Source organism: Passer montanus, unplaced genomic scaffold (genome assembly GCF_014805655.1).
Source record: "Passer montanus isolate IOZ18808 unplaced genomic scaffold, ASM1480565v1 scaffold70, whole genome shotgun sequence".
NCBI classification, from domain to species: Eukaryota; Metazoa; Chordata; class Aves; order Passeriformes; family Passeridae; genus Passer; species Passer montanus.
This window is the reverse complement of record NW_024372148.1, coordinates 3,306,085-3,333,988: the sequence shown is the minus strand read 5'-3', so window position 1 is coordinate 3,333,988 and position 27,904 is coordinate 3,306,085. Positions and strand designations below refer to the sequence as shown.

The window sequence follows — 27,904 nt, the reverse complement described above, 5'->3', positions numbered from 1 at the left end:
CAGATGTAGTTTTGCTGCATAGAGTAGAGCCTTTACCTCATAACTTTGCCATTTATTCACCATTTGAAATTCTCTTGTATCTGTTTTCTCCTCATCAATGGCTGCCAGGCATGCCTTTGTGGACAAATTTCAGACAGAGACCGGTATTGGGATGCACTGAAACTTTCTTACAGGTTCTTAACAAGAAGTAAAATATCTCTACCTGCCTCAGCACAGGAGAAAGCCCAAGAGGAGCTACAACCTGCTGCTAAGACATTTATTGTCTCCCTCAACATGCCAGACAGGCATTACTACTCCTCCTCTCATGCTACCCCTCACCAGCTAAGGGGGAGAAATCTGGCTCCCCCTTTGATAAAATGTGGGGGAACAGAAAGGAATGAAAGAAAATGTAAGATTACAAGGAAAAAAAACACTAGGAAGTAGAACACTAATGAAGAAGTCAGAGGACAGAGAAATACAATACTGCAGTTTAAAAAGGGGGTGGTATCAAGAGGATTGGAGGATTAGAGGCAGGATCTTGGAAGTGCATTGACCCTCTTCTCCTCCTCCCTGCCCCAGATGCTTAAACACAAGGGAGAGAGATGAATTGGATGGGGCTGGGCACTGAGAAGCAACATTACCCCTCCCTTCTCTGCATAGCACAGCTCTGCTTTCCCTCCTACACTTGTTCCTGGCCTGGCTCCCTTTTTAAAAGCCATTGAATAATCATGTTGGAAGTGATGAAGTGAGAAGAATGCCAGACTTTCAACATCAGCAAATATTTCTTCAGATCTGTTTGATTCTGGAAAGTTCCCATTCATATACATTTACTTAGGGTGTTCTTTTCTTCCAAACTGTTCCAGATTTCAGAACAAGAAATAGTGCATGGTGTGTAAGGACAGCATATGTTTGGAGACTGCTCATTTCAGTTGCACTTCTGGAAGCATCCAACAGAGCCTTCTCTTTTTTACTCTAACATATCGGTATATTCTAACATCCAGTAATTTGTGGCAGATCTTTTAATCTGCTTCTTGCAGGCAGTCTCTACACTCAGTAGAGCACAACTGTGCTTTCATACTGAACTGAGAAATACTTTGAACATAATAACATGAACATTTTGAACATAATGAACACTTTGAACATAATCCTATGTATTAAGAAAAATTTCTTCACTAAAAGGCTTTTGAATCAAACATTGGAATAGAGTGTCCAGGGCAGTGTCTGAGTCGCCATCCTTAGAGATATTTAAGAGACATGTGGGGCTTAGGGACAAGGTTCAGTGGTGGTGCTTGCTTACTGCACTCAATGACCTTAAGAGTCTTCTCTAACCTAAAAGATTGGATGGTTCTAAACACTATCCGGCTGTGCCCACACAGCTACATGTCTGATCTAGGCTAGAAATAAGGAGCTTTAAAGACCAATTGATCATAGTTTTAGGAGGCAAAAAATTGCACTGATATCACACTAACAAGTTCCTTCATAAATCATAGAATCATACAATCATGCTTGTAGGGACAAGACCTCCAGCACACATTAAACTGTCCTGTCCTGGAGGTGGAACTGTGATCCTGTCATGGCCAGAACAGTTCTTGAGAAGGCCTGAGAAGAGGAAGCAACATATGCTTTAACACCTGCTAAATCACAAAATTTACTGCTGGACACCCTCTGACAGAGATAACCAGTAATTCTGACCCAGAGTTGCCTGTGAGGAGTTAGTGCTCATTCAGAGAACATTCCTTTAGTCAGTGATGACTTTAAAAGTAGTTTTGATTATTTTCTACAGAAATTAAGTTTGTGCAGTTAAGCTGGGTGTACACAGCTCTCAAACACACTAACAGCTTCATCCAGATTTGGGAAGTGGCAGTGGTCTCTGAGATAACTACATGTGCAGGGGTCTCACACAGAGACAAACCCTGCCTGTGCCTCCTGCAGCAGGATTCCAGCCCCGTTGGAAGAGACACTGGAAGAGACACGTCATGGAGATTGCAGACCAGGAGAGAATTTCTGCCAAACTTTACACCCTTTCAAACATCATTAGCTATTTTGACAAAACAAAACTCTAAAATAATTCAGATGTCACTTATCCCATTGTCTATGGTATTGCTTGTTTTCCCTAGGCAAGATGAGATCCAAATGCTACTTCTCTAACACACAGAAATGTATACCTATACAGACACATAGACATATAGATATACACAGACCCAAACCAAACAAATAAGCCTCCAGTTTGCCACCTCCCTTAAGCCATCTGTTTTCCAGCAAGTTGCTTTGCACCATCATCTTGTGAGCTACACTGACCTTTAAGCCTCTTCTTGGGGAAAAACTTTGGAAGCTTTGATAACAAATGTTTGCTCCTAAACAGATGCTGAAAATAGCCATCTTCCAATTTGCATAAATCCATTGTTGGATTGTTAGTTTCTCTTCTGTAAAAAGAAGAGTTTTATATATATAAAACTGCTGCACCTCACAGCTCCTTAGCGAGAAGTTTCTCCCTTTCAAAAGCTTCCAAATAAATTATCATATTTTTCATGTAATGTGGGACTCCTGCTCTCTGCTGGACACAAGTTCAAAGACTTCAAAGGGCCAAGATCATCAGAGAAACAGCCCAGCCCTGACTTTTCAATCAAAGCTGAAAAATTAAGACCTTTGGCCAAAATCTGTATTTAAAGGTTCAGGCCTAGATGGAATTTTCTAATAAAATGAGAACTGAGAGACAGTCAGGCAGCTGCCAAATGAAAATCAATTGATTTTACTGCTTGGTTATGATTTGCCTTCAATACAGAGAGGTAGCTACATCTCATTCCAGACTTCATAGATTATTTCTGCATGTGGCAGCATATTTGCAAATTCCATGACTAATTTTTCCAAAATTTCAATAAACACACCTACCTTCTTTGTGTGAAATTGATTTGCTTTGCATTTCATAGTAGATGCAAAGCAACAACTGACTTAAACAAGAGCCTACTTCAAGCAAACTGATATCCAGATATTGTCCATTAATGGGGCCCTGGTGAATCATAAAGGCAAAAGCAGAGGCCTGCATTACTTATTTACGGAAATAGGAGATTTGATTGAACCAAGGCAGAAAGAGATACAGTGTTATCATATTGACTATGCTCACAGCACAAATGGGAATTGAAGGAAAGCAACTGTCATGCATTGGTGTCCCTGATGTACTTTTATCAAGGAATTTTCATGTGGCCAGACAAGAGCATATATCCATTTAATCAAATAGACTGGCACAACTTCACTTTTGTTATGCTTATTCCCAACTTCTGCTCTCTCTTTCACTCCTTCTGACCACAGAAGGAATTTCTTTGAATTTATTATTCATACTTTGTGTTCCCAAATGACTTTAGGTATGAACCCAAGAAAAGAGGCCAATATACATTAGATGTGATTTTGGATGGAAGAAAATTGAATCAAGTCTCTAGATGCTTTACTTGAAATAAAGTAAAAACTTAACAGAAGCCGTGTACTCTGAATGTCCTGGTTTGTGGCTCTTTTAAGAAAGGACTGGATTTAAAAAAGCAGGGAAATCTGGTCAGTGACTCAGACTCTTTCACTAGCTACAAAATAACAAGCCACTCTTCTATCTCCAAATCAGAAAAACAACTGAAAGTCAGAATTACTCAATCCCACTAATGGCACTCTGAACAATCAGTTACTGCTCATGTTCTTTGCACACAGTACTTTTGTAATCACTACCTCCTCTTCTGGCAATTTTGTACAAGTTTTATTTTCTGAAGTGGGGTATTGCCAGGGAGTTACTCTGTAAATATTATTTCTGGAAGTGATAGATCACTTGTGCACGTGGTGATTTAAAAATTCATAATTAACACTTCGTTACCTCCTCAGGTGTATATTGGCATGTCCATCTACAACTGGAGCCAAAAAAATTCAGCTGCTAAGCCTTTCAGCTTAGCACTGTTCTTTCAGTGAATGTCCGGCTAAATAAAAGCATTTAAGTAGTGGTAGCTATGAGTTTCTTCAACAAGCCAAGGTTGAAAATGAAAACATATACCACATAAAACCAGCCCCAGTGTATCAAAGACTTATTCATTTTACCTGAACACATAGTTGATGTACTGTTGGTCCAGATCACTGGGAGTGGAGGCAAAGAAAAAGTGGTTTTTTTAGCAGTGCACTTCATTTGATGTAACAGATCAGTATATTAAACAGTAATATACAGTAATGCTATACAGTAATATTACATTATATTAATTTATGTAATATATAACAAGGCTAATATTAGGTAATACTAACATTATATTATAATTATATACATTATAAAGATAACAGTAATAACTTTATCAACACAAATAAATTAATTATCAATTGACCAACATATTAATTTACACAGGATCCACACATTATTTCTGCTGTTACTGTCAGTAGGAGTTTCATTTAAAGTGAAGATAAAGTGAGACTGATTAAAATTTAGACCCTTTAACCAGAGATGGAAAATGATTTTTAAATAAATAAGCTTATCCGTGCATGTATATTACACATCATATGCAGTGCCAACCTTCCCCTCTCCATCCATAAAGAAAAATGCAGACTACAAACACTGTGAACATGCAGTGCCACCTGATTCCAAAACTACTATTGTGTGGTTGCAGTTCTAACATGCACATGGGATTAGTGCAAGGTTCCAGGGTGTTTAAGGTACACAGCCATTCCCATCCTGTGGTAAGCCACCAGCTGCTGAACACTTTTGAGACTGTGTCACAAAGGGAGATACTGACAGATTCAAGCCATGTAGCTTCCCACATGAACACAGACTAATATTTCCTCTTAACAGCTGTGCCAGTAATTAGGGGTTCTTTTTCCAGGGCTGGTCATCACCCTTGGATAATACACTGTTTAAAACTAATTCAGTGTTCCAGTTAGCAGTATAACTATCAATAACCACATGCTGTTGCTACCAACAATAAATAAGGCTCGTCTTGCAAGAGAAGTCATTCATGATTAACCAGGAGTGGCCCAGCTCCTGCTGATCATGCACAGCTCCCTACATCACAGTCATCTCTCTTTATGAAAGAATACGAAAACACATTACCTTAAAGATCCAGGTTTCCACAACTTGTGAAATACTTTGTAAGCCCCTGTAATTGAAATGACATGTGTAATTGCCACATCGTGCGATCATTCTGACAAACAACATCTTGTTTGGCTGTGCTACTGGCAGACGTGGAACCCCTCTGAATTACAGTTTAGCAACACAGCACAAAGGATTCCTAAACCATGAGTAAAATGAACCTATTGCTTCAAATTAATGGTTTTCAAAGTGTTATCAGCTCTGAGCACAGTCACGCTTCGTGGTTCTGCCAGTCCTTCTGAGGACATCTTCTAGTTCACAGCAACAACAAAGGAGAGGTTGTGTGTTTGTGCACGGTTTTATGTGTAAATACATACAGAAAAGTGTCACAGAATGGGTTCTTAAGCCCACACAATTTTGGAGGTAAGTTCTATGATCTATACGATCACTTACATAGAACTGTCGGGTCTGAGCCATCTATCCTATTTAAAGTTCTCTCAACTTTAGTGTCTCCAGGTTCTTTACATTCTTGACCCACCCATCTACCTCTTGTTAGTTTCCATTTCTGTCCTGGGTAAAGATTTGAGCACTCATGGAAGAAATGACACTGTTTCAGGCTCTGTTTTTTCAGATCCTTTCTTCCAGGCTTAGGGGTAATTTTTTTTATTCACAGAGAAAACCAGAATATGAAAAGTCAATCCAGTAGAAGACTATGAAAGAGACATCCTCAATTCTGCCTCCATTACACAAGTTGAAGGGTAGAACACATGTCCTTTCTGTAATGCTCTGTCTTGATTTACTATGCAGTACATTAGTTCATCTGTTCACCCTCTCTCGTAACACCTTCATTCCAGTTGATAGGAAATCTAATTACACAAATAACTCCCAATAGTGATATCAACAACTCTCAAAACCAAGGGAAATGGAAGGCAGCTATATTTTGAGCATAAACATTCTGTTGGCACTTCCTACACATTTCAAACACACAAATGAAGCATTCTGAAGACTCTCTAAGCAATTTTCCACCTCCATGACCAAGCATTGCTTTACAAATGAGACTCCTTGGCTTTGAGAAAGCAAGAACATCACTCATCACAGCAAAAAAAGTATTTGAAGCGGAAAATCTATAGCTTTTACTTTTATATAAATGAGCAAATGTTTACCATATATTTCTCAAAAAACCTACCAAAATGATTTCTTATTTGTATGTTTGCAACAATTCAGATGGGGATCTCTAGACCTTCCTATACAGGAATACATATAAACATATCACCTCTGCCCTGAAAGTTTTACAGCATGAATAGAAGAAATAAAGAAGGAATCATCCCTAATCTGCAGACAAGACTTAACATGAATGAGTCACTCAGTATATAGGACAGATAAGAATCAAATACAAGTCCCTTATTAGCCACCAAAATACTCCAAAAACCAAAAATCTCCTATTAAATATTACTGCTCTTGTTTTCTTCACATTTTCTAGTCTAGCTGTTCTAGCTTTTCAGGGAGCAACTACAATTTATCCAAATCAACATTTGGTCTGAAAAAAAAGACAAAAGAAAACCTGGTAGGTTATGGAACTAATTGTTAAAATATTTTTTAAATGCATATGATTGCCTGAAAAATTCCAACATTTTGACATCCTTCCTCTGGGACCATAGTCCATGACATTTTAGTATATTTTTGAGAGTTTTTAAATAAAATCAAAAAACAAACAAGTGCAACAAAGCTCCAAGTACAAACTATTGCTTGGTTTTTTTCATGTTTCTTCTCCCCTCAGAAAGAAGTCTCCTTCAGTAGGCAACCATCAAAAAACAACCAGAAAAGCTTAGTGCTGATTAAAATTGTATGTGCATTTTCTCATCCACTGTTAACAGACTGCAATATGCAGTGTGTTCTGTTGTTGTTTTCAACATAAAAGCTATAAAAAGAATGCACTTTCTTGTATTTACTGATCTCCATTCTTTCCAAGTGTTTCTTACATATAGAGTCTCAAATATCAGTAATTTCATAATAAATTGGTTTCTCCAACACATTTACTCTTCCTAATTCTTTTTCTAGAAGAAAATTACTTACCAACACAGATCAAGTGAATTAGAGCCCATAAATATCCATTTGGATCAAACTGCAATAAAGAACATCAACATAAATAAAAGCATGATCATGTAAACATACATATTGCAATTTTCCTGCACTTAGCTTTGCAAAGCAAGTACAGCAAGTGGGAGCTGTGCTACAAAGAAAAGCAAGATGACTAAAGAAGGTTAGGAAGACTGAAATTCTTCCTGTCACACTCAGAAACTTGGCATATGCCAGTTATACGGGCTCTCAGCTCGTATCAGCAAGGATAATTCTATTTCAGATGTGTACACCAGTTTCCAGACTTGTCTGACTTCAGATATCAACTGAGGTATCTAAAGCAAGGAAGCAGCTTTCCTAAGTCTCCAAAAGAGAATCTCCAATGATTAGATCTTTCCTGAATGGACAGCTCTTTGGAGGCACCTCCTTTCCTTCTCAGGTAGCTACAGAAGGTGTGTACAGTGAATAGAAAACTAATTCAGGAAATTCCTGAAAGTGCACACAACTAATTCAAACCTAAGTGATTCGCTGTGAGCACTATTAAGAAGTAAAACTATGGTTTCCCCAGCCACCACCTTCACTGTATGTCCACACTGCTCAGAGGTTTTACCATGATGCAAACACAGTAAACCCAGCAAGACCACAACACAGCAAAAGAAAACATTTACAATTCCCTTGTAGGAAACCTACTCTAGCTTACCAGCAAAAGCTGCATCCCCCATATGCTAACAAGATGTCAAGCATCAAGGCCTAGCTCAAGCTGCTTTACAAAAAAGAGCTCACCTGTGTGTCACACAAAGGAAGGCACACTGCTGCTGCCAGGAGGAACAGCACACTGTGGAGAACAGAAAGAAAAAAAAAAAAAAAGCAAGACCAAAAGCTTTCAACCTGGATTTCTACTCCCAGCAAAGTGGAGGCAATTTCACTCCATTTTACATTGATGTTTCACATGTTTAATTTTCTTATTCCATGTTTAAAAAATAATTTTTACCACCAAAATTTTTACGTAATGCATTCTTCATAACTTGTGCACGGCAAAGTTTTACGGGAAGAGAAGCAGCACAAACCACCTCAGAAGTGATAAAAACAAGTTTTTTTTGGTAGAGAATATTTTTCTTCACTAGCCATGTGGCTTCCCTAGGCTTTTTCAAAGAGCCCAAATCAGCCAATTTCTGGCTGAATGGCTACCAAAAAGTTCTTTCATTGAGACTAATTGCTTGTTACAGCAATTCCAGCAGATGTGACTCCATTACAAGTGACACTATTACTCCAGAGCACAGAACAAGGTGGAATTGACTGGCATATACTGGAAATGTCTTCAGGACAGCACAAGTCCTCTCCTAGTCCACCAACTTAAGCTAAATAAATTCTTAATCTGTGGCTGAGTCAGTATTTCTTTAAGCTACAGGGAATACACTGTGGAATTTCTGTGGACTGTCACTATTAATATTAACATACACTTGGTTTTGCAGCTTATTTTCCTACTCTCTAAGGCATGGGAAAAGACAGAATAAAGATTATTTTAAAAATGGTATCCTTGACAATAATCTAGTGGTGAAGACAAGGCCACATAGTTAGATAATGGAAACAACAGGAAGAAATTAGGAAGATAATGCCTCTAAGTACACTACATAATAACCCAACATTATCCATTCTAAAGTACAGCTATAAGATTACAGGATGTGGAAGACAGCAAATACCATCCTTCAAGGGGATGTGGGGGCACAGAATTGAAATTTGAACACATGACTGGTTGATTTCTGTTTGTCTCTTTCCATCTCCTTTTTGAAGCCTAAACAACCAGGGCCACCAAGGGTTGGTAGTTGTGCAGCTTAATATCACAGAATCATCAAGGTTGGAAGAGACCTTCAAGATCATCTGTCCAGCTGTCAGCTCAGTGCCACTGTAATCACCTTAAACCATAACCCCCAGTGCTTTGCACATCTTGAACACTTCCAGAGATGGTGACCCCACCACCTCCCTGGGCAATTTCAATGCCAAACCATTCTTGTGATTTTTTTCTTCCATAATATCTAATCTGAACCTTCCCTGGTGCAATTAAAGGCCACTTCCTCTTGTCCCTTCATTTGAGACATGGCAGAAGAGACTGACCCCCACCTCGCTATGAATGATTCTAGCAGAAATGGATCTCATTTACCTTTCATTTCTAAGGAAGGGAATTTTTAGCTACTTTCTAACACATTAATTATCTTTCTCTTACTGTTTACGATTACCTACTGGAAGTTGAAACCTTTCAAGCCTTTCCAAAAGCATTGTTATGGGTTGTTTTATCATTAATTTCATTTTTACAAGGAGAAAAAACATATCAAACTATGCAAGCAATTGCTAAAAAAGACCTAAAAATATTTAATTACTCCTATGTTGCAACTTAGGCTCACTGCCCACAGGAATGTGCCTCACATTCTTCATTGTTTTGGTGTGCCATTATCTGAAGCAAATACAGGAGTTGGAGCCAAAACAAGTCTGAATTTGAATCTGAGTAGTTTTAAAAGCTTACCTACAGACTTTCAGATGAGAGGTCTGCTGTAAAAAAGAAAGTATGATTAAAACATTAAAATTTAATTATAAAAATGTTAAAACAGTGTTTTCTCATTCCAAAAACTGGAAAGTGATGACAGCTGATCTTACTGCACCATACACATTAAAACTTCAATGAGCAGCATTCAAAATTTGAGCACTGCTTAGCAAATTTAATTTGATAAAGAAGAATCAGGATTATGGATCAGCCCACTGCACCTTGATTTATATTTTCAGATTACTTACCAGCAAGTAAACTTAAAACCAGACATGAACTAAATACCTGCTCCTCAAACTTGACTTGAATTGTACCAAAACTGTATAACGCATGTACTCAAATATTGAGTTTTCCTAATTGGGTACTACCTCATACAAACCAATCTTGATCTAAACTCATGAAATTTTCCCAATTCTTTGATATGAAATTATTCTTGAGGAGCTTTCCATTAGGCCTGTGTTTGCATTATCCTTGTTTGTAGTGCTTTTGTTTTTAAAGAGAGGAGTCATAAGCTTGTGACATAGAAGGAAAATATGAAACACTTTGACAGGGAGACTAATCAGAGGACAATGACACAAGGACATGCCAGGGTACACACTGCTATGTCCTTTAGGCATAACCTTAGTGATCTCTTCTGTTTGTTAGATGAAGTAAACAGCCATTTATCTGTCTTCTATACAAAAAAACCAGTTATAATGAATGGAAGATGCCTTTCACAGCAAGCCAGAGGCCACTGTAGAAACAACTTTGTGATGAATGATTTCCCAGTGTTAGCTCACACAGCAACTCTGTAGTCAGTTAGAAAAACATTTCAAAAAAGCCTTAAAAGAAGGCTCTCCAATGCAGTTTGTACGGAAAAAAAAAAAAAACCAAACCAAAAAACCCAAAACAAAAAAACACACAAACAAAACAAAACAAAAAAAAAAACAACCACAATAAACCAGTTCTTACAAAAGGGTACAAGAGTTATTCTCCTGACATTATAGGGGCAAAATCTCAAACATTCAAAACAGATTCAAAAATGCACTGTTCCTCCTGCATTTTATGTGGAGATGTGACCTATCTGTAAGCATACAATACACAAGATCTATTTTACTGATTAGATCTAAGGACATAGTCCTCATTCCTCTCAGCTCAAACAATGAGACTTTTATGTGGGGCATGAGAGAGAGGGAATATTAATTTTCAAAAGAAAAAAATAAGAAGGGCCAAGCCAGACTTAAAAATGGAGATCACACTGGTGATATGTATTTGCAGTATTTCATCAAATAAGGGGAAAGGAAACATCAGTATAGATACTTGTCAACAGCAAAAAGCTCTCTCAGGATTCTCATTAATGAATTGCTATTACAGTGAGTCCAGAAAAGTACATGGCACTAATGTCTGTATTAAGAGAAATTAGGTACCTTGTTCTGGGGCAGTTCTACCACAGGAGTTACCTTGACTAACAGGTCAATTACCTCTTTCTGCACGAACTTCTGGAACCCGCAGGTTATGACTTCTGCTGCGTTGTGCACAGTGAGGAACACCGGGATTGGCTGCCATGGGGAGACAACAAAAATGCTCAAATCAACCCAGAGCAGTCACACTCATAGGAAGGGGCACTCCTTCTAGAAGCAGCTGTCCCATGTCTGTGGTTTGGGGTTTTGTGTTTGAAGCTGTAAACCCATGCCACATCACCTAAAAGAGCCTTAACCCATTCCAATCACTAGCACATGGGCACAGGCATCTTTAAATGCAGATCCTCTGCAGACCTGCTTGCAGTGTCTCCCACTGCTGAGTGCTCAGTCAGTTTGTTTGTACCCAGCTACCCCAGTGAGATTTGCTTCAGGTTCCAGCCTTTAGTCTTCCCTCTCTGATCCAGGATCTTCAGCCTCCACAGTAAACAGTTCTCATTTGTTGTCCCATCTCTGTCTGCTGGTACTAAGAATACAGTGTGACTCCTAGCAACAGATTTATCGGCAAGACAATTTTAGGTGATTGCTTTCAGTTACTGCTAGGAAGAGCTGCCCAAAATTAGGATAGAAATGCAATAGTTCATACACAATGATGTTGAAATTATACCCACTGAGGTATCTGGACACCATCCCAACATGAAATCATTAAGAAACAAACCCTAATGATAACAATAATGAATCAAACACCCATTGCCCCAGGCAAACTCAACCAGAATTAGTGGTTCATAATACTTCCTCCAAATCAGATCCATGGTCTCTCAGACAGCTGAAACAGAAGCAATTCTCTGCTTTGATTAAGATAATCTAAAGACTAAGCCATTTTAGGAAGCAGTGTTTCCCCACTCGTGTATGGTATTTAAAGCACAGTAGCAGGGAATGGATTAACTTCTCAGTGATGTCCAAACTTTTAAGTACCAGGTGATATAAGCAGCAAATATCTCTCAAATGTGACTTAGCATATTTTCTGTAATTTTCTTTTCTTTACATGTTAAAGAAAAGAAGCCAGATAAGCATTGCTGATTAAACATTTAAGTCTTAATGACAGCTGGAGTGGGTCCATAGTCACAAGAATTGCACCAAAATAAGAATGGAAGTCACACAAACACAACTGGCATGAAATTGTTGGACCCAGCTTCATTAGTACTGAAAACCAATTCTCACCCCTGTTGCTGGATAACTGAAAACATAAACCCAGAAGTATTAAACACAAAAGCGCTCTGAGCTTGACACAGTAATAGGAAATATAAGAAATACCCATAAACAAGGAAAGTTGACAGCAAAATTTACATTCTTCCCTTTGTGAAAGCAAATTTGTTGGGTTTTTCTTTCCTCCCTTCTGGTTTTGGCTCTTCCAAATGTGTTTTGGAGCCAACAATGGCTCCAGTTTGCCTAGCCCACTTAACCTTCTCCATATGCTTATTGCCTTTGATGCAAGTGTTTAATTTGTGAATGGGCTTAATGCTTATGAAAAGAAAGGTTTACTGGTTGGGCAGGTAGGGTGAATACACTCTGAACAAATCTCCTCTCATGGCTTTGCATACTTTTTAAATCACCACAGTCCAGAGCTAAGCAATCCTCCTCCAGTTCTAGCCCTGAATCCTTGGTCTGGGGAGATTGCCAGCACCTCTAGGAAGAGGAACAAACAGATTAAAGTTGCAGATTTGCCAGTATACAGGAATGTTTGAAAGTGGGTCCCCTTGGATTTGATAATAAAAGTACACATTATTTCTGCTTTAGAAATAAACCCACTTAATTAAAATATGCTGTTGAGATGAGCCAATTCAGCTATGAGTTTGGGAGAGTCCACTTTCATTTTCACTGTGTCATAAAATTGTTGTAGACAAAATTATTGTAAGTAAAGCTTCTACATAGGATTGAATTTAGCTCCACTACAAGACAGCACATAATAATTATGGCCTAAGACTGCTTTTCATTTTGCCATGCCTTGTAAAATGGCCACAGAATTAGATCTCTAAATCCCCATTCATGCACAACAAAAGCCACTAAGAAAAGTGAGATGCTCCTTAAGAAAGGTTTGGGATACGTATCAAAACCCTTCACAGCCCTTCTGCCACTCCAGTGCAGTTCACTCATGAAGGACCAGAGCAGGAGGTAAATACAGCAACTTTCAGGATGACCAGGAAGTAAGAAGAAATAACAGAGAGGTTGTGATTCTTAACTTCTCCACCACCCAGGTGAGTAAGGAGAAAAGAGGCTGCTGCTATGCTTCCAGACAGAGTTTCCTTATGGGACTTTTCTTACCTTACACTAAAGAAGGAAAGTGGAACTTCCTTTGACAAGGAAGCAAGAGGAAGTAAATGCAAATGCAATCACACTGAGAGAGAACTGATAACAGAGCATGGGGCTTCTGAACACATGCTATCCCAAGATTATTTGTGTCCAAGATAAGGCCTCCAAACTTGCTTACAAGGACAGAGACCTCCTCTTCTTTTCTGCTCTGTCTACTGGGATTTTCAAGGGATTGCTACAATCAGAATCTGGTAAAAACAGTCCCTTTTGATTCTGCGCCTCCAACCTTGCTTACAAGGACAGAGACCTCCTCTTCTTTTCTGCTCTATCTGTCTACTGGGATTTTCAAGGGATCACTACAATCAGAATCTGGTAAAAAAGTCCCTTTTGATCCTGTTTAGGGCTCAGGAGGTGACAGGGACAAGCTGACTCTGGAGCTACATTAAGATGCATACACAGAATGCAGAAGGGAACTCATGCAGGATCTGAGCTTGCAGACTGCGCAACAGCATCAAAATATTGTTATTTTTAAAAAATAAATGCCACCAATTTATTTTACTTGTTTTAGAGAAGACTATATAATTTAAGCATAAAGCATTCAAGTTTCATGAAAGGAGATTTGACATTCTGTAAACATTTGGTAAATTACTGTGATGCGAATGAATCCTAAAATGGAGTAATCTAACCCTTCCCATAATCTCTTTCCAACTTTCTATTTTTTTTTAATCCTGCAAAGAATCAAAACCTTCTCATTGAAATAGTCTTCATCAGTTTCCTGGAAGGATTTCTCACACATCCCACAAACCCATTCTTCTTTTTGCAAAGTTAGAGCTACTGATTTCTTCAGCTTCTTCCCTACCTGTACAATTCAGACCACTGAGGATCTGTTCAGCAAAACACGAAGTACTCTGTAGAGATGCTGAGTGCTTCAGACTGTCACAGAGATGCTGTTTGATACTTAGTAAGATTGGACCACTGCATTAGCTCCACTAACAATGGATCTATTATTTAAAGTCCTCCTCCCTCCTTCTCCCTCAACCCAGGAACATCATTAAACACCATGTATGAAGGGAATGGTCTTTGTTTACAAAGTAGAGGTAATAAAGACCTGACTTCTACTGGTTCATTTCTTACCAATCTAGACAGTGCCCTGGAGCCAGCATAAATAATGCCCACAAAAAGTACTGATGCAGGAAGCCATGACAGGATTTCAGACCTGTGAAAACAATTAAAATCCCATTATTTCACCACATTCTGTTTACATACAGAAAGCAACAGTTGCTTGCAAGGAATGTAATAATATGTACATATGTACATTAATTTCAAATGTGCATGTAAAAGGCAGCATCAGATTGCTCATTATTCTTCCCATTTACTAAGGAGTCCAAATTAGAAATTATTAATTTTGTCTAATGCAAGAGAGGAACTAACTGCAGATATACTTTCTTTATTTTACTCTTTCCCCAGCTCCTCTCCCTCTAAAATCATGTTGTTTTTTGATTTTTTTCCTCCCTTAGAAATTATTCCCATTGGTATTAAAGGAAAGACATTTCAACTAATTTCTTTGATGCTCTGTGAAAGGAACGAAACCTGACAAATGAAGGCATAAAATGGCTCACATGCACAGACAGCACACATTTTCACCATGTACAAATGCACTGGGCCACCCACACATTAATTTCTCAGCCAGATTTACAAAGAGATTCTTCCTAAAGATCAGATTGTCTCTGTGGAAGCCTATCTCTTGAGATTTCCTAATCGTATTCCTTTGACTAAGCCAAACTCCTAGAGGCAGTTTGACAACTAATGGAGGAATGAAGTCATCAGATTGATCTGATTAATTTTTTTTTAGCCATGGTTACTGCAGTAGAGTCAGGTTTCAGTTCTGAGAAGGGGCTTCAGAACCTGCACTTCTATTTTTGATCTTGTTACTTAACGGAAGAAAAGGGATCAGGTAAGTGGTAAATTTCAGAGAGAATAATGTAAGATTTCTGGCAAGGGAAGAAAAGAATAGCCGTGAGGTAAAGGCCTGAATTGAGGGTTTCCCAGGACTGAAGGCATGGCTGTCTCACTCACTCTTCCCAACCTTTGAATTAAAGTGGAGAAAACATTAATGGGCAGTGCTGGTTCTCAAAACAAAACCAAACTGCTTGTAGTTCCTTAGTTTGCATTACACTTCAATTAAGATGTAAGACTTGAAATGTAATTGTAGATACTGATACACCAACACATTTTATGGAACACAAGAAAACAGACCACTAAAGAATGAAATCAGAACAGTATGAACAAAGATAAAACATGCACAAAGATTCATGTAATCACAGACTAGGGAAAAACCATTAATACTACATTTCCTCTGTTATTATATATATAATTTTCCAAGACAACAAAAACCCCAGGTCACAAAAATAATGTTTAGATCCTTTAACTGGCATAAATATTTGCCCTGGGTTTTCTTGACTAGTCTCCATAAATTTTTATAAAAACACTGGTTTTTTTGAGGTTATTGACTTCAACTGGAATTTCATCAAGTCCAAGATCTAATACTGTCATACTTCATTAACAATGAATTCACATCAGACACCAACAAAAATAGCCCTGCACTATTTGAACAGCAACAAACTGAAGAAAGAGGAGGGAAGAAAAAAAAGTAGTTCTGGGAAGATAAAAGAAACACATGATAAAAAACAAATTTTCATTTAGAACATAAAAATATCACTCTTTCATGTTCCCCACCACTAAATTGTAGGAATCCCAAATATGTCTTTATCTCCAATGCAATTCTGCGAAGTGCAATGGAAAAGGACTTCAGATGCTTTTTCCATGATGTAAGGGTAGAATTTTATGCTGCCAAGTGGGAATTTTAGGACTGAAAAAAGAATGCACGGATGTTTGAAGTAGCATGTCAGCATCAACAATCTGTCTTGTATGTAAACCAATTAGCAGCTTCTCCTCTTGGCAATACAGTAATGTACATGCAAAGTAGGAAGAGAACGGATGAGTTTGTGGTTGTTAAAGGGCTAACTCCAAATCCCACGGTAGGCAATGGGTAGGTTCACCCAAACAACACTCTAAAAAAAACCTCTGAGCTGCTGCTTAGCTGTGGGTGAAATGCAGCACTACAAGAAATGCCAATCAGAACACATCAGATTTATGTGCCTACAACAGCTAGGCAGCAGACTGGAAGCATTATGCAGATGCTACATGTTGCTCTGCTCTCCACAGAGCCCTTGTTTTGGATAAAAGCTTTGCAGACAGTCAACATTGCTGTTTAGAAGTAATGAGAGAAAGTTCCTTACAGTATGTCCTAGGGGGAAGCAGAGGCAAAGTAGGTTATCCACAAAACCTGAGACTCTAAATAATATGTTTTTATTTGGTCTTTATAATGAGGTTAGTATTCTGGACTTTAGACAAAGGGCAAGGATCTCTATGTAATAACTTAATTTTGCTGAGACATTTTGGGATAACCTGAACTGGCTCAGAAAGTATATGAGATCAGTCCATGTGACAGAAAAATCAAGACTTTGTGGATATGAATGAACAAATGGATGGCAGTTTATTATTTTAAGCATTTGAGACTGAAAACTGGCTATGATATTCCTCAGTATCCTACACATAGACAAAACCCTCCCCTCTAACCAAAAGACAGATTCAGAGACAGGTATTTTGTCAGAGGGGATGGAAATCCCAGTAGTAGCATTAAAATCCCCTTTGCATGTCATGCTTGTTTGTTTGTTTGCTGGTGAGTTTTTCTTGTTAGTAGTGCTTCTGAGGTTTAGAGGGTTTCCATGTTTGGGTTTTCAGGCTGCTTTTTGTTTTGGCTTTGAATTTTTTTTTTCAGGAGATAAATGTTACAAATCCACCTCTGCAAAGCATTAAAGCATGTGCCCAATCTTTGTGAAGAAAGGCAGGTTTAAACTCATGCTTAAATAGCTGGATGAATTATAGCCAAAACATGTAAATTAATTCTGCTTGTTCCATTCAGTCTATACTAGAACAGGTACTCTGTATTAACCAAGCTAACAAAGAGGTTTCTCAAGAGGGATTTCAACCCCTTTCCCTACAGTGTGCTGACATCTAGTGGCCTCAAGTCTCCAGGGTCAAAACATGAACTAATTTTTCATCCAAGCCTTTCTTAGATAAAAACAACCTGTTTAACATCAGCGAGTGGTTCTAGTCCTCTATTTTCTTTAATGTCTTCCCAAGTTTTGAAAAGATGAAAGTATCTTTTCCAAGCTGGGAAAAAAAAGATTCAACTACTTCAATTTCATTATTTGAAGCAGAAGTAATCATTAGTGTAGAAAAGCTGAACTATAAAAGGACATTACTGTATTCTTCTGTTTTGTGACAACAAAATCTCCATAAACAAAATAAATTTGATAATAATATATATATGTATCAGTAACTGCCAGGAAAGCAAGGTTTGGACCCTAATCTGTCTCTGCCAAAGTCACTGACAGCTTTTATGATATCCTCAGTTTATTGCAGCTATAAAATAGGAAACTGAATTCTGTTTTCATTTACAACCTCACTTATATTTCCATAGTGATGTAATCACTTGTATGGACATGAAAATAGAACACAGCCTGGTTTTTCTGACATACTCACAGGATTTCATTCCAAGTGAGGAAATTCAATTTTTCAAGCCAACTGTTTGAATCTCAAAGAGAAAGTTCATCAGTTGTCATCACTTGGTAATACAGAATCACTGAGAAAGATTTACATTAGAAGGGGTGTCTGGCAGGCATTTAGTCCCAACTCTCCCAGCTTCAGAGTCAAGTCACATTACTCAGCTCATTGCCCAGGAAGGTTTTTAGTATCTCCTGAGATGAAGATCCAATTATTGTTGTGGGCATACATCTTCTAAAAGATACCATTTTGGGCAATGAAAAAGATGCTGCATTCCATACTGCAGATAGGATCCACCTGAGCAGAGTACAGCATGATGACTCTTCTGAATGGTGCTGTCACACTCAGCTCAAGCAGATGATCTTTGTCTGCAAAGCACCATTTAATTTGGAGTTTTATTGATAACATTAGTTAGGAAAAGGCAAATGATCCCCATTTATGCAACACAGCTCTCAGAAAAAGGCAGATCACATTTGTAGACTTCACAGCCCTGAGGGTTTTGCGTAAGATTGTGTCAATATTCTTAACTAACATTACCAAGGTTTCTCTTACAATACTAAGAAACAATCCAGGGAAGAGATTGTTTCTTAGGGACAAATGTTTGGATAAGACATCCTTATTGTTTTCACTATGGGCTTTTTAGTTGTCTTACTAAGGTTAAATTAAATCCACTTTATGTAAGTAGTTGGTTTAAGCGTGTGTCATTCAATACCCACTTAACTAAAATGTGAGTTCTCTTCTACATCTATGAAGCAGAACACTGACATCAAACTCTATTTTAGCCAGTTAATAACATCCATGACCAACTTAGATATGTTGTAATCCAGCAACAGAAAATAAGTGTTTGGCAGATACCAAAAAACCTACAGTACCTTGAACACAAGTTTATCTCCACCCAGCCCAGCTTCCAGGAGATGTGAAGCAGAAGTCCACCCACCAATGTTTGCCACCTGAAACAGAATGACACTGGGAAATAATATGTGAGGCCTTGGGAATATGTGCAGATAACTTAGAATAAGTAGCAAGTAATGCATACTGATTTCTTTTACATTTTATCACTTTCTTTAACACTTTACAAGTTATCAGCTTTCTTCTTCCTTAAGCTAGTGGTTTTCAGAGAGGTGTTCCATGTTCCTTGGGTGAATATCCTTGAATATCTAGCACAGTTCAGACAGAGATACTGTATTATAATGTTAATGCCATTTAATATCCATAGCAGGTATAGAAGTCGGCTTATTTATTATTCCCATTCATTGCAATGCATTTCAGCAATTATTTAAAATCTTTCTCACACATTCACAAATAAACAAATATTCACTCTATGCAGTACTAGTGCATAGTGGTAAATATTCAATGCTACTATCACAGCTCACTTAATCTTTTTTTGGATGAAGAGCATATGAGAGCTTAAAAGCCAGGTTTCCCTGACATTTGCTGCAGGTTTGACTGTGCTCTATACAAGCCAGTGGTGAAATCCCATCAGCTTTATTGTGAAAAATTTCCTCGTGTCTCAGGTTTTAAGGACAGAAGTTTGTGACAGTTTCAGATGCTTGGGACTATGCAGTACAGTCTGAGATTATACAGGGAACAAAGCCAAGGACAATGAACAGTAACATCATGAGCTGAGAATTACATTCTTTTCCTCTTTGATCACCTGTCACAAGTCTAAATGAAAGTGATCTGAGACATAAAAAAATTCAAGGAAAGGTCATTTTTAAAAGCCAGAACTTATGGAAAAATATTAAGTTGCTGAAATGTCTTTCCAAATAACAGAAAAAGGAAATAACTGTAGCAACACAGATGCCAAAGGCAGTTGCTTGCCATTGAAGTACACTTTTCTGTTGATTTACCACACCTATTTTACACAAATTACTCAAAGTCCTCTCCCCATATGATAAAAGCCTTATGCAAGAGACAGTCTCTGTCTGTGTGCCAAAACTGAGAAAGCATTCACTGCATATCTAATTGAGCTGAATACATTCAAAGTAAGTGAAGATTCCCAAGGTAATTATTCCTAGAGTTGATTGCAGTCCTGGGACTGCAAGTCAGGCAAAAATGTAAGCCATGCTAAGCAGCAGAAGAGGAAGTAAAGATACCCAGTGTCTGTAGGTTTTAACACCGTATCAAAAACAGGGAAAGACTTGGCTCTAAGACACCAGATTTTCATTAAATGTCTCATCAACAGCATTGATGGTGTATATATGGACATTTATCAAAACATTAATTGTCTCATTACAGCCATTAACATGATTGTGACTCGTGATGCAGACTTACAACCAAGGCTAAGCATGAAAACAAGGAACATAGTATTTGTGAATGCCCAAAGATGGTTTTAAGGTTGGTTTTCTCTAGCACAGCAAAAGAATGCACCATAAATACACATTTTCCTCTCTTCCAAAGAAGAGAGATTGTACTGAAATTGTTACTTTTCTATGCTGAAGCTTAGGATTTTAAGGAAAATGAGAAATTGTGGACTCTACATATCTCAATTACATCACCCCATGATGTTTAGAAATTAACCAAGACACATTAATGAATGTTTTATTGAGGGTTCATGAAGCATGTTCTCTAGACAGCAAAATCCGATAAGAACAAGAAGTAGTAAAGTTAGCTTCAGCATGTTAAAGTCATTTTTAAAACCACTATTCTTAAAACCATACTTACCCTTGAAAAAGTGTAGGGTAGGTAAATTGCAGGACAGACAGGACATACTGGAAAACAAATAGCAAATTAATGGACATCAAACACCTACAGTTCATAATATTAACAAACAATCACAAGCAACAAAGCAAACACAAAAAGTTCTCATTTTTGTTTATTTTGGTAGAAAAGAGAAAAAAAATGTTTAGCAATTTCACTTGTTGTGGTGTATTTCCTCCCCCTTCCCTCACAGGGCTGCACTATGATCTCTGAAATGCCTTATAGGCCTCAATCTCAATTAACAGCATCTGGGCTAAGTTCCACTTGAGCTCATCAGAAACGCTGTCGGCTCTCAGGAACTTAATGCTGTCGAGCAAGCTCCTGCTTTATAACAAACAGCCCTGGAGATTAATTTTTCTTGCCTGTATAAGAACCCAAGTGGTTCAACATTTTTGTTATTGAACTTTCAAAGAAAGTTACCAACTCGCATTGAGGTCAGGAAGGAAAATCACTCTGGTCTAAACCCAAACCTCTTGTGACCCTATAAACAGCAGTCCTGAATGTGACCCTTTAAGCTCTCCTGGACCACAGCAGGATGCAACCAGCAACCTCTCTCTGAGTGGGACACCTCTCAGAGCCAGCTAGTTTGCTACACTTGGAAGATCTCTGAAGGACAATGATGGATCCTGGGCTGATACCATCTACTCCTCAAGACTCAACCCTTTGCCTGTGAAGAAGATGCAAGGACATCAAAAGTGAGTAGTTCATTGAATTTGAGGGGAATTTTTCCTGGGTATACCTTGTACATGTTCATTTAGGTCTGACTGTGTGTGAATGTGGATATGCTGTAGCAAATTCATTATGAATATTGCTGTCTTTGATTCTTACGTACATTAGGTTTGTAAGTAAGATTGAGAGTCACTATTGTGCCTATATTAAATTCTACATGAATGTTTTGTTAAATTGTTTGAATTAAGCTTTTGATTAAGAGCTGCTATGTTTAAGTGCTGTTATAACCTTTAGACTAAACCATTCATCAAATCTGGGGTTAAGTTTAGCACTATGAATGCTGTAACTCAGTGTATATTATTCCCTTTTATCCTTGCCCTTTCTTGTTCTTACTTCCATGTAGATAATTTTAGGTTGATTGATTTTTAGATTGATTGATTTTAGTTTGATTTTTCTCTCTCTGCTTTAAGCATCTAATAATGATGTCATAGATGTAATGATGTAGTAATGCAATAATGATGTAATAATGTAGTATTGATTGCAGTAGAATGAACCTCACCAACAAATTTTATTGTGATTTCACTTTAATATTAAATCTGCTTTTGCCCATCCCTTTGCTGGTGATTCTCTGAGTGATCTAAACCACTCATTCATGATACTTCCCACACCAGAACCGCTGGATGCTGCCTCAGTCACTGTGGAAAGAACAGACACTAAAGCACATGAGGCATGGAGGGGACACACTGAAAAATGGAGAAGGCTGGCATCTGAATTGCACTTTCACTTTCTGAACACAGTCCATACATCACACTGAATGGAAAAGGAGCAAAAAGCCATAACGACCAGTCAATTAAAATCATATCATACCAAAGAGGCAATATTTGGCAGAACCAAAAGCAATAATCTAAACATAATTGTCTCCTTATTGCTAATGTATCTTACAGACTCAACATTCTGCTTACACACTATTTTGTGTAAAATATTAAGCAGCCCATAAAGCCCATCAGAGATGTAATACATGGGGTAAAAAGCAAAATCTGTGTCATTGCTTTAGCCTGCACGCATGGATGCTAGTGTCTCTTCACACTAAATATGTATATATGTAAATGTGAGGCACAAATAGATGCCTTCCAGGTCTCACAACTTGCCATGATGCAGTATATAAATACCACTTCTGCAAAGGAGAAGAATGATTGAAGCTTCCTCAGAGGAAATGAAAGGTACCTGCTGTTCCTTCCAGGAGCCAGCAGAAGCTGTCAAAGGCAAAAGGAGAAGCTGAAAGCTTTCAGCAGAGAGAAAACTGTGCTGAGCACCTTGCAAGGTCCAGTTTTCAGGTTTGTGGGGTGTCACTAAGCATCTGGCATCAGTACAGAGATAAGTCATGTGAATTCACAACAGGTCCTTTTACACATACAGCTGTCAGAAATGCCAAGTGCATTTTAAATCAGGGCAATCTACCTACACGTCTGTGCCCCTGCTTGCATTTGCACACCACCTTCATTCTGGTTATTTTTAACTTTATTGCACTAAAACCTACATGCAGGTTTGAAAATGGAGGCCCTATGTCAATGTCCCTATGACCTCCTCTCAAGCAAGTTAAGCCAAATAAATACGCTTCCCAATCCATGATGCAACCTGGCAGTTCTTTTAACCCCTTTCTGTTAAACTAATCACTGCCCCCAGCAGTCTGCCAAATCAAGTGCATTATCTCTCCCTACAACTTTGCTTCCTGTCTGGACTTCAGTCTACTTCTGGGCATCCTTAATGGCAAATGTATCTTGGAACAGAAACCACTGGCCAATGCCCAGAAAGATTTCATTTTCATGTCTGAAATGCTGCTTTTCTCTAATCCTCCCTCAGAATATTCATACTCTGATTGCTTCACCATTTTTTTTTTTCTTTCAGAAATCTGTACCAGAAATAGAGACATGCTCTCTGACAAACAGGATAGCATGGAGCAGTTACTCTAACTCCTCCTCCCAGAGTGAAAAAGCTACTTTCAAACTATACTTAAACAACAGAATTTTATTCACAATGTGGCCATCTTCAGCCTCTTTCTTCTGCTTAGACACTTGAGCAACACTCATAAGAAATTGTTACAGGGTGGAAAACAAAATTCTTGAACTTAATTTGGTGATTAATTGTCAAAGTAACAATGTTGCTTTGCTCGCTATTTATTTCACTTCTAAATTAACACTTTGAATATTTCACATTTTTCCCTCGCATAGTTGACATCATTGTTCCAGTTAACAGATCTTTTGGCAGTTGCCATATACCCAATAATGAAATATATACAGCATCAGCGATACATTCATTGCAGTGAAACTTCTGGCTCTATAACACTTCAGTCATTGGAACAATATGATGTCAACCTCCTTGCTCTCCTAAACAAGACAATAATGGAACTCATTTGTCGTGGAAGGGTAAAGCTGTCCCACACCGAGCAAAACGAAACCGGCACCGTATCCGCAGTTCCGGGAGCACGCTGGGATGGGCGGCGGGCTGGAGTGCCACGGACTTTCTCACTCGTGGGATAGTCCCGCGCGGGAAGGGCTGGTCCCGCGGCTCTCGCTGAGCAGGGCAGGGAAAGCATAGGGCACCGTCTCTCCTCTTTCTCCTCCTCCCGCTCCGGGATCCCTGCACTTCCCTGGCCCCCCGCTCCCGCAGCCGCGGACCTCCCCGCGCCACGCCCGGCCCGCCCGACACCGGGGCGGCCCCGCGCCCGCGCTCACCTTGTTGGTGAAGCTGGAGGCCAGGTAGAAGAGGCAGAAGGCGAGGCCGCCCGCCGGCCTCTTCAAATACATGGGTCAGCGCGGGCGCGGAGCGCGGCGGGCGGGCGGCGGCCATCGGCCGGGCCAGCGACACGTCGCGGCCGTGCCGGGCCCGGGGCGGCCGGAGCGGCCCGCAGCGCCGCGGCCCGGGAGGCAGCGGCCGAACCGTGACCGGCCGCGGAGCGAGAGCATTGTCCCCCCTCCTCTGCCCTTGTGGGACCGCACCGGGAGTGCTGCGCCCAGCTCCGAGGCACTCGGCACGGGAAAGACCTGTTGAGGCAAGGCCAGAGGAGGGAGGCGAAGATCATCAGAGGGCTGGAGCACCGCTCCTGTGGAGACAGCCTGAGAGAGCTCGGGGTGTTCAGCCCGGAGAGGAGAACGCTCTGGAGGCACCTTACACCTTTTAGTACCTAAAGAGGACCTGCAAAAGAGCTGCAAAGGGACTTTTTACATGGGCATGTAGAGGGAATAGCTTTAGACTGAAAGAGGGCGGATTTAGACTAGATGTAAGGAAGATATTTTTTACGGCGAGATGGTGAGACGCTGGAACAGGTGGTGGGTACAACCATCCCTAGAAGTGGCCAAAGCCAGGCTGGACGGGGCTCAGAGCAGCCTGATCTAGCTGAAGACCTTTAGCAAGATGCCCTGCCCTGGAATGTGGTCAAGCAACTTGGACAATGCCTTATTTACGAGGCTGTTAGTCCAGTGGTGGACTGAGAGAGGGCATCAAGCTGGTTATGGTGTTGAATTATGACAACACCAGTCTGACCCATTAACCCCAAATTAGCATCCTGACCGTGAGGTAAAGATTTGGCAGACAAGCTGCTAAGCTGACCTGGAGATATATGACTGACAGTCAGTCACTGTACACTATAAAAGTCCAATCCATTTCCATATGGTTAGGTTCTTCTAACATCTTCCTTCTTGGAGTGTATACGAAGATTCCACCTTTGGGTGGGGACACCCCTCAAAGTTAGTCCTTAAGGCTGAGTGAAAGAGATTTTGCCCATGGTCATTGGCATGGGTGAATAACATCAATCTCTGTTTTTATAACTATTTCTTTCTGCTAGTTTTAATAGAATTGCTTCAATTTTGTTGCTTTGATAGAGTGCACTGTACCATTCTATCCCAGCGGTTTTATCTTCTATAGTGTGTAGTAAATTATTCTCAGTAAGATCTCTTTGTCTAATAATTTATCATAATATATCATTCATTTTTATATAAATAGACCTGGTTTGCCATCGTTTATCCTTCAGGACAAAGTCTAAGATCTCTTTGTCTAATAATTTATCATAATATTCATTTTTATATAAATAGATCTGGTTTGCCATAATTTATCCTACAGGACAAAGTTGTTCTCAAGTTCAATCACACATCTATAATTTCTTAAAGTTAAACCACTGACAGTCTGAGGCTAAGACTGGATTCAGCTGCACCTTGGCTCCCCTCTGAGCCGGAATTTATAAAGCAAGGGGGTCCTTTCTGCACCTCATGGCTCAATGGGAGGGCTTCCCTAATAAATTTTGTCTGAAACTCACACTCATGAAAAGAGGCCCCTGCTTAGGATTAGATGGTTAACTTTAAAGGCCCCTTCCAGCCAACCATTTTATGATTCTATGATTCACTGGTGATGTGTGAACTATAAATATCCCATGCAGGTGAAAAGAAACGCCCTGTCAGGTCATGGTTACTGGGTGATCTTTTATTATGACCTAGGTAAGCCTTGTTTTTCCCAGTCCTGGTATTAGCAAGGCCCTATGTTTGCAGCTCTTACCTAGACTTTGTTCAGGTAACACAAAGTACAGAGCACTCTCTGTACATGTACACCCTCTTTTTAGAGGACAGAGCAAAGCAACATAAATAAGGAACTTTATTTATGAGCACGGCTTAAACTTGGGAGGGAGGGAGGCACTAAGTGGTCAAATCCAGGCCATAAAATGAGCCTGTCTAACCTGCTACATTTAGTCTCAAAAGACAAGGTCAACAGAGTGCAACAGCTGAACAGCTGACCTGCACCAAGATAAATTCAAGTATTTTGGTGCATCAGACATGATCCTATCTGGTTTTTAAGGCAGTGGCCCAACATATACATCGATTTCTAGTGCTGAAATGTTTGGTCCATCCAGGCTCACAGAGACCACTGATGAGCCACTGTAAGGGATGTGTTAGGGATGGCAGGGTGAGTGATACAGCATCTCCACTTTGCAGAGCACCTGTTTATGTACAAATGTCAAATGGGTATTTGGCAAACAAAGGCACACTTTGCATTGTGCCACAAATTTACCCTGTAAAGCTTTAAAAAAGAGTAAGTAAAGTTTACGGATATCTACAAAGACTAATGTAAGCATGCAGTAAGAGTACTTTTGACTTTTATTACAGTGGGTATCACTTTCATGCAAAGATGATATATTTTCTTACAGCCAAATACAGAGGCAGGTTTGAATTCTTGTATGCCATTTGCAGTGATGAAGATGCAAATTTCTGCTGATGTTGTTTATCAGGACTGACTTGTATTACATACAAAGTAATCACTATGCAGCTTTGGAATTATTTTGATAATATGAAGGGAAGTTTCTGCTCTATCTAGATTTTTATTTTTATTGGGAGGTATGAATGTGTCGCAAATTATTTTGTTTACAGACTATTTCACAGAACATTTCTTTTTAACACAATTCAGTTCAAAGCTTGATCCATTCATACGAGAGGTCATGGGATCAATGCCTAATCAGGAAATATTTAAGAGACAAAGTAGAAGACTTATTTTTCAAAACTTAAAAAACTTAAAAACTTAATAACAAGACATAATAATATTTAGTTACTGTTCTTTCTGAATCAAAGCCTACCAAAACCCATTTTCTTAATCAGTGCTTGTACAGCTCTGCAAGAATAATGATTTTTCCCAGGGCAGCAGGACATTGCTTAGATATTCTGCTCATATATAAAACTGTTAATTTTAGACAAAGAAGATAGAGGGGACCATGACAGTAATCTTCATACCCCAAAAGGCAGTTGCAAAGGAAAATAAATAATCTTTTTTCACCAGGGCTAAGTGCAGAGAGGATAAGGAACATGCTGGTACTGCATCACCAGACAAAGTCATTCTCGCCAGCATTTGGCAGTGCTGTGGTAACCATTGAACCTGATGATCTTAAAGGTCTTTTATAACCTAAATGATTCTGTGATCCTAAAATGCCTTCGTGGCACAAGCCTGTGTCATGCCTGCAGGTTGTGTGTTACAGGCTGGGTCCCTACCCTCTTCCAAATGGTTTGTCTTTTAGCTGGAAACTTTCTGGGCTAATGAACTCTGGAACTGAGTGTCTGAGGAGATTGTAATGTGTTACGTCATTGCAGGTTGCTAAGGACAAATAAGAGGAACTTTGGCCGATGAAGCTGATTCTTGCATGGCTGAGAATTGATATGAATGGCTCTTATTGGGCCTGCCTGGCAGTACAGGCTTTGCTAGATATAAAATAGGGAACTTACTCTGAGCAGGCTGGGGGATGCCACAGAACCCCTTACCACTTCTGCCCTTGCAGCCACCCAGCTTTCCCAGGCTGGTTTTCAGATTATCACCAGTGACTGCGACAGCACATTTGTCTGACTGCAGACAGATACCTTCAACAGATTGTGACGAGCCAGCCAGAGGAGATTTCTAGGCATTGCTTCCTTCCTTTAAGGGAACTTGCCCAAGTAGACCTAATGTGTCGTAGCAAAACACTATCCCATTGTTGCTGTCCTGGAAATAAGGCATTTTAGTCACAACACTATGTTCCAGATAAACATTACATATAAAGTT

At 39.3% G+C, this 27,904-nt stretch overlaps 1 protein-coding gene across 6 annotated transcripts in view; it reads right to left on the bottom strand.

Moving 5' to 3' along the window:
• The window catches only part of TMEM241 (transmembrane protein 241), a 58,866-nt gene extending 34,652 nt beyond the window's left edge, over positions 1 to 24,214 (bottom strand). For 5 of the 6 annotated variants that reach the window (XM_039730116.1, XM_039730121.1, XM_039730115.1 and 2 more), the window contains exons 1-10: positions 24,070 to 24,214; positions 20,633 to 20,679; positions 18,841 to 18,918; positions 14,474 to 14,555; positions 11,093 to 11,170; positions 9,615 to 9,640; positions 7,880 to 7,931; positions 7,094 to 7,142; positions 5,042 to 5,087; positions 4,048 to 4,083 (exon numbers count right to left, since the gene is read on the bottom strand). In XM_039730116.1, coding sequence (XP_039586050.1) covers positions 4,048 to 4,083; positions 5,042 to 5,087; positions 7,094 to 7,142; positions 7,880 to 7,931; positions 9,615 to 9,640; positions 11,093 to 11,170; positions 14,474 to 14,555; positions 18,841 to 18,918; positions 20,633 to 20,679; positions 24,070 to 24,141 — 566 coding nt within the window. In that variant the 5' untranslated portion in view covers positions 24,142 to 24,214. The remainder of the gene's footprint in view (positions 1 to 4,047; positions 4,084 to 5,041; positions 5,088 to 7,093; positions 7,143 to 7,879; positions 7,932 to 9,614; positions 9,641 to 11,092; positions 11,171 to 14,473; positions 14,556 to 18,840; positions 18,919 to 20,632; positions 20,680 to 24,069) is intronic. The other variant, XM_039730117.1, reaches the window with a different exon arrangement.
• Between the last annotated feature and the right edge of the window lie 3,690 nt (positions 24,215 to 27,904).